General features: G+C 31.0%; 2 protein-coding genes across 2 annotated transcripts; both read left to right on the top strand.

Moving 5' to 3' along the window:
* Positions 1–4006, top strand: LOC11431134 (trimethyltridecatetraene synthase). Its single transcript, XM_003627258.4, has 2 exons — positions 1–1029; positions 3046–4006. Exons 1-2 carry the CDS (start codon positions 115–117, stop codon positions 3673–3675), a joined length of 1545 nt encoding a protein of 514 aa, XP_003627306.2. The 5' UTR covers positions 1–114; the 3' UTR covers positions 3676–4006.
* Positions 4007–9036: 5030 nt separating this feature from the next.
* Positions 9037–11598, top strand: LOC11422019 (trimethyltridecatetraene synthase). Its single transcript, XM_003627257.4, has 2 exons — positions 9037–10015; positions 10705–11598. The coding sequence occupies exons 1-2, from the start codon at positions 9107–9109 to the stop codon at positions 11332–11334; spliced, it is 1539 nt and encodes a 512-aa protein (XP_003627305.1). The 5' UTR covers positions 9037–9106; the 3' UTR covers positions 11335–11598.
* Positions 11599–12484: the final 886 nt, after the last annotated feature.

The following is a 12484-nucleotide window of genomic DNA, read 5'->3' as shown; positions in this document are numbered from 1 at the left end:
ATGTAATCCTCATCTACAGCTTTCTCTACTATGATTATAAATAAATGACTCTCTAATTTCATCACAGTCACTCTCTAATCTCACACCAAAACAAAGTCACAAAACTCACTAGAAATGGTAGTAGAATTATTGCCACTTCCTAATTGGGTTACTTTTTTTACAACATTTATCATCCTTCTTCTCTTTACCCGCCGCCGTCTTCGTCTCCACCGCCGTAAATACAATCTACCACCTGGCCCAAAATCATGGCCCATAATAGGAAATCTCAATCTTATTGGATCACTTCCACATCAATCCCTCCACGGGCTCACTAAAAAATATGGACCCATCATGCATTTATGGTTCGGCTCTAAACCTGTCATTGTGGGATCGAGCCCAGAAATAGCCAAAGTTTTCCTCAAAACAAACGACGCTGTCCTTGCTGGGCGGCCCAAATTCTCCGCTGGAAAATATACTACTTATAACTACTCCAACATTACTTGGTCCCAATATGGCCCATATTGGCAACAAGCTCGTAAAATGTGTCTGCTAGAACTGTTTAGTGTAAAACGCCTTGAGTCTTATGAGTACATGAGAAAACAAGAGTTACATGCTTTCTTGCACGAACTATTTAATTCAAAAAACAAAACAATTTTGTTGAAGGACCATCTTTCAACTTTGAGTCTCAATGTTATAAGTCGCATGGTTTTGGGCAAAAAGTATTTGGAGAAGAGTGAAAATGCTATTATTTCCCCTGAAGAGTTTAAGAAGATGTTAGATGAATTGTTTTTGCTTAATGGGGTCCTCAATGTTGGGGATTTTATTCCTTGGATTCATTTCTTAGACTTGCAAGGTTATGTGAAGAGAATGAAGACTTTGGGTAAGAAGTTTGATTGGTTTATGGAACATGTATTGGAGGAACACATTGAAAGAAGGAAATGTGTTAATGATTATGTTGCTAAAGATATGGTGGATGTGCTTTTGAAGCTTGCAGAGAATCCTAGTCTTGAAGTCAAACTTGAGAGGCACGGAGTCAAAGCTTTTACTCAGGTTAGAAAAAATATTAATTATATGTTTTTTAAGTATCTCATTTGTTTCATATATAATTGTCATTTCTACTGATATTAATTATTTATTGTATATTAACCTCTAACTATTCCACTATGGGTATTTTCCATTAGTGACTTTCCTTTATAGGTTTTAAGTGGGTTCACTTCGGCACATAACTTTGAAGCAATTCATTCAATTTTTATTTTAATAGTAAACTTTACTAAAATTTTAAATGGATCCCACAATTTTTCTATAATATTTATTCGGTTTTTTCTAGTGTTCGTGTTACGGTTTGAATCAGGTTCATTAATCATTCTCATTATCCTAAACACAAACTGTATGAAATAATGTGTAAGTGAAATAGTACAAGGTACAAAGGAATTTGTAAAAGATAGGTACAGCGGAAAAACATCAATTAAAATTACTGTTTTTACAAGAATTAATAAATGATAAGGCCGTTTTTTCGGAAAATGTTAAGACAGTTATATGGACAGGGGAAGTATTGCATTCACAAGTTTCTTAGTATTTTTTCAACCATTTCATGTATTAATAAATTTGTGCTCTTTCAAAATATTAGAATTAGGGTCTTTATAATATTGACCTTAAAGTCTATTTGGATTGATTTATTTAAGTTTATTTATATAAACACATGTGAGACTTTTTAAAAGAGCTATATGAGAACAAATTATGACATGTTTATAAGTTGTTTTGGGCTTATTTTCACAACTCCATAATTATGATAACATTATATAGTTTATGTGAAATCAGTTTGACTTTATTTTATATATCCACTTATAGGTGCAATTTAATTTGAGAAAGAAGACTTTTTTTCCACCATGGGAAAGTCTCTTTACCAAGGACACTTGTCGGTTTTTAACTTGCAAAAAAAAAAAACAAAAAAAACTCAATTTATTATTTTAATGTTCTTTCCAAACTTACTACTGCACCTCCCCATTTCCGCATTACACCACAAAACTGATTGATTAATACTGACTATATTTTAACAGATTATCAAAAATTACAATTATATTAACGGCAGCCTAATCAACGATGTAACCAGTAATTATATTTACAATTTTTTGTATAAAAGAAAAACCATGATTGAAAGAATATTCTTCTCAATTAATTTGTTACTAAAAATTGGCATTATGTGGTACGTTCATTTACAAAAATATTCTTCTTGAAATTAATTTGTTACTAAAAAGTACCATATTGTATTAATTACCATTTACAAAAATATTCTTCTCAATCTTAAACGAAATGGTTTTGTCTAAGATGATCATTCAAACCGTAACCCTGTCCCAAATTACAAAAAGGAGATATTATGTTCAATGACTAAAACAAACTCATATTTTTTAAAACAATTGTGTACTGTTTAATTTAGTCCACAAAATAAAAAATTGTGATTTACTTTTTTGTGTAATTAACATTATTAATTAAGAAAAATGCACCAAGTTTTTTTTTTATTTACACATCATTTTCTTAAAAATCAATCGATTATCAGTTTTTTTTCAAACATACAAATAAACTATCATTTTTATCGGTTCATAATTCCTTTTAGCATTAATCAAATAAAAAAAATTATTTTCTTTTCTTTGTATCAACAAAAAAAAAAATACATATTCCCTAATTTAAATACCATATACGTAAGGTTAACATTTTCATTATATACATAATAATATGTATGATCCCAAACATTACTAACAAGCCCAAAAATTATTGCCAAAGCCCACTACTACATACAAAAAAGAAAATGTTATTTAATTATGAGGTGGGGTCACAATTTTTGTTTTATATAACCCATCAAAAAGTTAACAGGTAATGAATATGAGCCATCCAAATTAAAAAGTATTAAATCTATGGTCTTGGTTTAACTTTCCCATGATAGGAAAAAAGTGTGTTTTCCCAAATTAAATGGCACCCCACTTATAAATGCTTATATACATAGATGCTCAATTAACCTATTTATCTAAACAAGACTATACCAATATCATATGTTATATATCTATTTCGTAGGACTTAATAGCAGGTGGGACAGATACATCTACAGTAACAGTAGAATGGGCAATCTCCGAGCTTGTGAAAAAGCCAGAGATTATCAAGAGAGCTACGGAGGAACTAGACAAAGTAATAGGAAGAGATAGATGGGTTGAAGAGAAAGACATTGTCAATTTACCTTATGTTTTTGCAATTGCTAAAGAAACAATGAGGCTTCATCCTGCAGCACCATTGTTAGTGCCAAGAGAAGCTAGTGAGGATTGCAATGTTGATGGTTATGATATCCCAAAAGGGACTCTAATTCTTGTCAATACTTGGACAATTGGAAGAGATCCTAATGTTTGGGACAATCCATATGAGTTTATACCTGAGAGGTTTATTGGTAATAATATAGATGTAAAAGGACATGATTATGAGTTGTTGCCATTTGGTACTGGTAGAAGGATGTGTCCTGGTTATCCTCTTGGTCTTAAGGTGATACAATCAAGTTTGGCTAATTTGTTGCATGGATTTAATTGGAGATTACCTAATGATATGAAGAAAGAGGATTTGAATATGGAGGAGATTTTTGGGCTGACTACTCCTAGGAAAATACCACTAGAAGTTGTTGTGGAGCCTAGACTTCCTCATCATCTTTACTCCCTCTAAGAATTTTTCTTTAATAAGATTGGGAATAATGGGATTTGTGTGAGTTCAATGTCATTAACTTAATGACAAGAAAAAAAACAAGCATGACTGTGAATAAAAAATATTGGTGTTTGAATGTTGAAGTTAGTAATGAGTCCCCTTGATTTTGTCAAAGAAAAATGAGTCCCTTTTCAGAGTTGTAATATTATTTGTCTCCGTAAGCTTAACTCAGTTGGAAGGGACAATACATAATATACGTAAGGTCCAGGATTCGAGCCTTGGACACCAAAAAAAAAAAAGTTGTAATATTAAAAAAAAAGTATATTATGTTCTCTCTTGTTTTTTGTTTTTTGATGGAATCCATTTGGTACTCTTATATTTGTTTTCTTAGAAACTACGGATAGAAAAAAAACTATGTGACATTCCTTATTGCATAGAAGGGAATGTGCTAGAAAACACATTGAATGAGTTTGAATTGTGTAGACTATTTTTCTTCTTTAAACTATCAGTTAATCCTTAATTTAAAAGACTTCGATGAAAAACATTTTTAAAGACATTAAAAAAAATACAAAGATAAAAAGAGAAATGGAAAAGAAGAACACAATGGTTGTGGCCCATCCGAAAAATTAAAAAATCAACGATTATAGGTTTATTTTGCGAGATTTTATACAATTTTGTGTCGGTTTTAGATTTCGGTTGATCCAAATTCCCGAAAAGTGATGTAGTGACCCACCCGAAAAATTTAAATATTCAATTATAGGTCTATTTTGCGAGATTTTATAAAATTTTATATCAGTTTTCGGTTAATCTAAATTCCCGCAAAGTGGTGTAGTGATCCACCCAAAAATTTAAACAATTCAATTATATGTCTATTTTGCAAGACTTTAAACAATTTTTCAACGGATAATTTTTGTGGCCCACCCAAACTTTTTTTTCTGACTCCGCCACCGAAAACATATTTTTACATTGGTTCACTATCAATTATTGTTATATCTAAAGTTCTCCACTATATAAAAGAGAGATTCTACCATCTTTAATATTTAAACCACTATAAAAGATTTAATCCAATTTAAACCACTATAACCATCTAACTAAGCTACGATTATAGTAACCACCTCTCCAAATGTTTTACACTCACTCAGTTTTTAAAATGAGTATCGTTTTAGCGAAATAAAATTATTTTAAAATGAATGTCAGTTACACTTTTTAATGTAGAATTATTATTTTACTTCCAATTGTACTCTCTAATTAATTAAATATACATTACTTCCAAAAACTTGCACCAATGGTAAATAGTATTAGTTTAGTAAAATTGTCATATTTTTTAACATCATTATTATATTTCTTAATTTGTATATAAAAATCTTAAACGTTACTCGTTTTAAAACGGAAGGTGTATTACTTGTCAAAGTCATGCCAGACTCCATTTACTGTTCGGTCCAAGAAACATGTTTGTTTTTGCTCTAGTCTCATCGTACCATCAACAGTACAAACTTTGATCTTTTTTAACAGTTTTGATCAAAAGTGCCTTGTCGAGGAACCTGACTATTACCAACCTCTACAAGCATCTGACTACAACAGTCTTTTTAACAGTTTTGTCATCGAAGAGATTACAGTATAGTTGATATTGGGAGAAACACATACATTCTCATTGAATTTTCAAGTAAGGTTTTTAATGACACGTGTTTTTATGTAGAGGAGGTAGATGCTGCTCTTTTTTTTCTTCAGTAAGATTATTGTTTAATTGAGTTTTTTTTTTTTAAGATTCTAACGATGCACATTCGCAATTGACATATAAGGGAGATTTATGAAGCTAAATACATCAAATATGGAGATATATCCATATTAGATATTAATACTTTGCGGATATTCACTGATACATGCATACGAAATATCAAAATTAATTTTTAAAATATTTTATCGAATACTTATAGGATTAATTAAGTTTTTGATCCCTATAAATATCTGCAGTTTTGTTTTTAGTCCCTATAAAAATAAATACACTTTTTAGTCCCTACAAAATTTTCTGTTAGTGTTTTTAGTCCCTGTTAAATTAAAATTTGTTTAATTATGCTTAAACTTCTAAATTTTTGAAAGATTTTTTACAAACATGTTCATAACATCGTAAGACACTCTTTTGTAAAACAAATTAGTTTTTTAACATGTAATGAATTAAATATAAATTTTTCTAAGGCTAAAATATGGTTTTGGTCACTGCAAATATGCCTCGTTTTGGTTTTAGTCCCTGTAAAAAAAATTTGTTGTTTTTGGTCCCTGCAAAATATTTTGTCTTTGGAAATAGTCCCTGCCTATTTCCAAAAACAAAATATTTTGCAGGGACCTTTTTCAAAATCAAAAGATTTTGCAGAGACTATTTCTCTAATAAATGGGTTCAGTCATCATGTGCCACGTGTGCAAATCATCACAAAAGTGGAGCCAGGGACCAAAACCAAAATGAGGCATATTTGCAGGGACTAAAAACAACAATCTTTTTTTGCAGGGACTAAAACCAAAACGAGACATATTTGCAGGGACCAAAACCATATTTTAGCCTTTTTCTAAAAGCCAAATTTTCAAGATTATATTAATGAAAATTTGGACCTAATAATAAAATTTTAAGTTACTTTTTTGCGGAGAAACTTTGTATAATATTCTAAGTAAGTATGTGAAAAATATATGTTACAAATTTAAAAGTTTAAGCACAATTAAGCAAATTTTAATTTTACAAGGACTAAAAGTATGTGTTGGTTCCTGTTAAATTGAAATTTGTTTAATTATACTTAAACTTTTATATTTTTAAATGATTTTTAACAGACATGTTAAGAACATTATAATAATCTCTTTTATAAAAAATTAGAATTTTTTAACATGTAATAAATTAAATATAATTTTTTTAAAACGCCAAAAATTCAAGATAAAACTAACAAAAATTTGAACCTAAAAATAAAATTTTGAGCTAATTTATTGTGGCGGAACCTTGTATAATGTTTTAAACAACTATGTAAAAAAACATTAAAAAATTTAAAATTTAAAGCATAATTAAACAAATTTTAATTTAACAGGGACTAAAAACACTAACGGAAAATGTTGTAGGGACTAAAAAAGTGTGATTTATTTTTATAGGGATTAAAAACAAAACTGCAGATATTTATAGGGACCAAAAACTTAAATTACCCTTTTTTTTAAGAAGCTATAATAGAATTACATATAACTAAATGACTTTACTTTCTTTGCACAAGGAGTGCTAGAGAGAAACAAAGAAAAAGTAATGTTACATCAGAATAGGTGAAAATCACCAACAAGAAAGCAAAGAAACAATCACAAACATAAAAGAGATTGAGCCACCACATTTGGTAGTTAAAAGCAAAGTTGATGAGTTTCGCTTTATAATTTGTAATTTTATAATTATATATTAATGAAGATTAATCGATGCTTATTTCTTTCAAATATTTTACATGCATATAAATTTTAAGATAAAAAATTCATTAATGTTTCTTAGGTGTATCGTATCTTGAATTTTAAATTTTATACATATTTAAACATACATATCTTACTCACACCCGTACTATGTATGTACCAGGTTTCATTGAAGGGGTGTGTTTTAAACATATGTATTTGTGGATGCCCGTTTTCTTTAGTCTTCCACTAGTATGATCAAGAATTTTCATGAGTGGATGACCTATTAATCGTTAATTGTCTTCAATGTGATTTTTCACTTACTTGTAACCTATAAGGTTTATGTCTTAAAAATAGGACTCATTGCATTGTAAAGAGACACCGGACTTAAGGAGTATAAAGCAAATATTTTATTCTTATTTCTTGTCTATTTTATCTATATTCTTCTATATTTTGCATTATCTAATCATAGTTTTGGCTATTCATAATAAAAAATAGTATATTAGAGACTGTAATTAGTTAGGGTTATACACAACCTAACATGACAAAGTTTATGAGACCGCCGAGTATGAACAAGAAATAACACCGTTACACTATGTGAATGTAGACTCAAGAGTCAAGAGTCAAGGTCAATGGAATAAACTACTTTGCAAATTCTAAGTCAATAAATCAATATTGAAATTTCTGTGAAATTGCAATGGCAACAATCCAAGAAACAATAGGCAGTGAGTCCATTTTAGTTTGGCAACTCGAAATTATTTTTGAAAGATCAAAATATACAGGTCAATTGTCTTCCACTTACTCTTCAATTATTTTAGATGGGCCCACTTATTCTTGTTTTAACAAATAAAGTTTTATCGATTTGCCAGGATCCTGCTTGCAAACGGACAAGATGACCTTAAATTTAATATAAGTTACTATTGTAAAAATAAGGTTGAATGGGTTAGTTATACCTAATTAATTTATATTTATCAGAATAAGTTAGTGGACATGATGTATGTTTTCTACGTTTAAGTAAATAATTTTATAACAATACATGAAGCTTAAGGACACTAGAGTTCAACAAAAGATCGACAATGTGGCGGCATTGTTACTTCCTGAAATAATTGTTTGACAGGTGGCAATGTGGCAACATACTCTTGTTGAATTGCACCATTGGGACTTTTAAAGTTACATGCTCATAATGTTTTATAGTTTATCTATCTTGAGTGTTAAAAGTAAAATTTAAAATTTTATGGTGGTCCTCTCAAAAATAAATGATGGTGGCCATAGAACTTAGGGGCCACTCCTCCCTCTACCACTGCATTCCTGACATAGATATATACAATAAAATTATATTAAAATTATATTTTCTATCAAGAAGAAATTAAAATTTACAATATATAATTAAATAAATATTAAATAAAATGAATAAATATATGTATCTGAAAAAATACTTTTTACTAATGAGACAGCTCCGAAGAAGATATCAACATCATAACCCTAATTTAGAATAATAGATAAATCCCACACCCTCGCCCAATTAAAGGGAGGATTTTCCATCAAAGTCGAGACTAACTCAAATGGGTTCAAGCGAGTGTGGTTCATGTTGTCATGTCTACTTTTAATTTCCTTAATTTGAACATTGAGTTTCACTAACACATATATTTGAATTTTGCCTATAAAAACATTTGGAGATTGTTGGCAAAAATATTTGGAGATAATTAAGTAAATATTGTTGTTTAATAAACTTTTGTTAACAAGGAGTCGTTCCGAAAAATATGAGTTCGAATAAAAACAACTTTATATGTATGAATGGAGTCTTCGTTAAGCTTTGTTTATTGATTAGAGTAGTATTATTTGATTCATGTGAGTGGAAAAATAGTCCCTTATACATGCCCGATCACCAAGAAACATGTGTATTGATGGAAAGTTTGTTGAACCTCATGTGGGTCCTCGAGCTATTGCTTTCTCACTATCACATGCATATAAATAATGACCCACACACACCCTTCAAACTCACTCACATAACCCTCTCTAATTTCACACCAAAAGAAAGTCACAAAATCGACCAATTATGGAGCCAGTGCAATTATTGGAACTTCCTAGTTGGGTCACATTGTTTGCAACATTTGTCATCCTCCTCCTCTTCAGCCGCCGCCTCCGCCGCCACAAATACAATCTACCACCAGGCCCAAAACCATGGCCTATAATTGGAAATCTCAACCTTATCGGATCCCTCCCACATCAATCCCTCCATGGCCTCACTCAAAAATATGGACCCATCATGCATCTATATTTCGGCTCGAAACCCGTCATTGTGGGCGCCACCGTAGAACTAGCCAAATCATTCCTCAAAACCCATGATGCTACTCTTGCCGGCCGGCCCAAATTGTCGGCTGGAAAATACACAACATATAACTATTCAGACATAACTTGGTCTCAATATGGTCCATATTGGCGTCAAGCTCGTAGAATGTGTCTATTGGAGTTGTTTAGTGCAAAACGCCTCGAGTCTTACGAGTACATAAGAAAACAAGAGATGCATGATTTTTTGCATAAACTTTTCAATTCAAAAAACAAAACAATTTTGGTGAAAGACCATCTTTCAACTTTGAGTCTAAATGTTATAAGTCGAATGGTGCTAGGGAAAAAGTACTTGGAAAAGACTGATAATGCAGTTATTTCCCCTGATGAGTTTAAGAAGATGTTGGATGAGTTGTTTTTACTTAATGGAATTCTCAATATTGGGGATTTTATTCCTTGGATTCATTTCTTAGACTTGCAAGGTTATGTGAAGAGGATGAAGACTTTGAGTAAAAAGTTTGATAGGTTTATGGAACATGTATTGGAAGAACACATTGAAAGAAGGAAAAATGTGAAGGATTATGTTGCTAAAGATATGGTGGATGTACTTTTGCAGCTTGCTGAGGATCCTAATCTTGAAGTCAAACTGGAGAGGCATGGAGTCAAAGCTTTTACTCAGGTATGAAGTGATTGAATCTTTTATTTTCTTTAGTTCTTTTTTGGTGTGGTATTTTCTTTTAGGTGGTTACGTTTATGATTGAGAATACTCCTTTGTTTAATTATGAAATTACTTTTTTCAATGATTAGACAATCCACCTAAATAATACTATTAAGTATTAAATAAATATCATGTCAATTTTTCAAAATAGAAATTATTATCCTTAGTGCATGGGTGGGTGGTCCAATTGATGCTTGCATCTTCGTGGAAATGATGGGAAGTTGAAAAGTCATATTTCTAAAACAAAAATCCAAACCATAATTTAGAGATTAACTGTTTAACGCAATTCCAGTTTTGCTTGATAGCTCCAAATATCACTTATTTATTCAATATATTGTATTCGTGGGGCTAACTAAATTAACTTGCTCTTATCTTGCCACATTTGTTACCCTTATGTCTGTATATTTTTTATTTACTAATTATACAAGTGGTGCCAAGTTTAACCTAATTAAGTATGTTTTGTTGTGCTAGCTCAATGAATCCATCGATTTAAGAGATACACAAATTAGTTTTAGAAGACAGACGAAAATTACTAGCATATACAACTCTAAATTTTGCTCTTGTTAAATGGGTTGGTCCGACCTGACACATTTTAACGATTTAAATTTTTTCATGTGCTAACTTATTTGTTATGTATTTTTTTTCCTCAGGACTTAATTGCCGGAGGGACGGAGAGCTCCGCAGTAACAGTAGAATGGGCAATCTCCGAGCTGGTTAGAAAACCAGAGATCTTCAAGAAAGCAACCGAGGAGCTAGATAGAGTGATAGGAAAAGATAGATGGGTTGAAGAGAAAGACATTGCGAATTTACCTTATGTTTACGCAATTGCTAAAGAAACAATGAGGCTACATCCCGTGGCACCATTTTTAGTGCCACGAGAAGCTAGAGAGGATTGCAAAGTTGATGGTTACGATATTCCCAAAGGGACTATAGTTCTTGTCAATACTTGGACAATTGCAAGAGATTCTGAGGTTTGGGAGAATCCATATGAATTTATGCCTGAGAGGTTTCTTGGTAAAGATATAGATGTAAAAGGACATGATTTTGAGTTGTTACCATTTGGTGCTGGTAGAAGGATGTGTCCTGGTTACCCTCTTGGTATTAAGGTGATTCAAACAAGTTTGGCTAATTTGTTGCATGGATTTAATTGGACATTACCTAATAATGTGAAAAAGGAGGATTTGAATATGGAGGAGATTTTTGGGCTTTCTACACCTAAGAAAATACCATTAGAAATTGTTGTGGAGCCTAGACTTGCTGATCATCTTTACTCCCTTTGAGTATTTTCTCTACTTAGGTTTTGTGTTTAATAAGGTTGAGAATTCAACATAATTGGATTTGTGTGAGTTTAATGTCATCATACTTAATTACAAGAGCAAAAAAAATGTAGGCATGATAATGAAGAAATATATGATGTTGGATTGTTGGAATTTACATTTAGTAATGAGTGTAGTAGTATATCCCTTTGTTAATTCTCTCTACTAGTTATTGTAGAGTTTTGTAATACCAAATTAAATTATGTTAGTATGTTCTTACTTGCTTTTTATGTTTCTTACTCTGTGTGTTTACACGGTGGGATACCCACCAGTCTGCATTTTAATCAATTCTATAAATTTAAGCTTCTATCATTTTACGTTTTCTTTGTACGTGAGATTTTGAATTGTAACGTCCAACCAAATATACTATTAGACAATTATTGCAAGTTAAACTGGATCGAATTTTCTTTTACATAATTGTTAAAAGGTTTCTAAAGTCTAAACCAAATACATATTTCTGAGAACTCAAAACTAACCTAGTGAATGTGGTCTCACTCCTAGAATCCTATATAAGAAGATGGATTTGATTTACTAGAGTAAACGTAGAAGATGAGGTAGTAATCATAAATGCATATTTTGATTCTCAAATTCTAACCTTTCAATGATCATAATCAACAAAATGAACAAGCATGTGTTTGGCCTAGGGGTATATTAAAAGTCCAACTTCAACAAATCACGGTGAAATGGGCATTGAAACGAGAGAATCTTAGTTTCAACGTGAAACAAACATGCCATAAGTGTCATAAAATAATCAATTAGGAATAAATTTAAAGCTAAAATAATGTCACATCTTGTTCCTTTTATGGGTTACATGTTCAAAAAACTTGTATAATAATTTAAACAAGGAAACAAGTAAGTAGATAACCTCACCAATAGTATAGATAAGTTTTGAGTGGAGATGAATTTGTGACATGTTTTTTGTGACATGGAGAGGCAGTCATGTGACACTGGTTGTACGAAAAATTCAGAGGCTATTTGTCAATCCCACAAAAACAAAAAAATCTCAAAAACTTTAAAAACAAATAAGAATAAAAATACTGGTTTTCAATCAACTAATTTTTTTCATTTAGCCTATAATATTAGCTTCTAACCGTTGAAATGTATACATACAAGA

This window comes from Medicago truncatula, chromosome 8, assembly GCF_003473485.1.
Source record: "Medicago truncatula cultivar Jemalong A17 chromosome 8, MtrunA17r5.0-ANR, whole genome shotgun sequence".
Classification (NCBI taxonomy): Eukaryota; Viridiplantae; Streptophyta; class Magnoliopsida; order Fabales; family Fabaceae; genus Medicago; species Medicago truncatula.
Note: the sequence above shows the minus strand (reverse complement) of the source record. Positions and strands in the feature narration are given on the sequence as shown.

What these genes read in the sequence shown, in the direction of transcription:
- LOC11422019 (XM_003627257.4), top strand. Translation starts at nt 9,107, where the DNA reads ATGGAGCCAGTGCAATTATTGGAACTTCCTAGTTGGGTCACATTGTTT. An exon ending in GAGTCAAAGCTTTTACTCAG is followed by an intron (nt 10,016 to 10,704) that starts GTATGAAGTGAT and finishes TTTTTTCCTCAG; the next exon opens with GACTTAATTGCCGGAGGGAC.
- LOC11431134 (XM_003627258.4), top strand. Translation starts at nt 115, where the DNA reads ATGGTAGTAGAATTATTGCCACTTCCTAATTGGGTTACTTTTTTTACA. An exon ending in GAGTCAAAGCTTTTACTCAG is followed by an intron (nt 1,030 to 3,045) that starts GTTAGAAAAAAT and finishes TCTATTTCGTAG; the next exon opens with GACTTAATAGCAGGTGGGAC.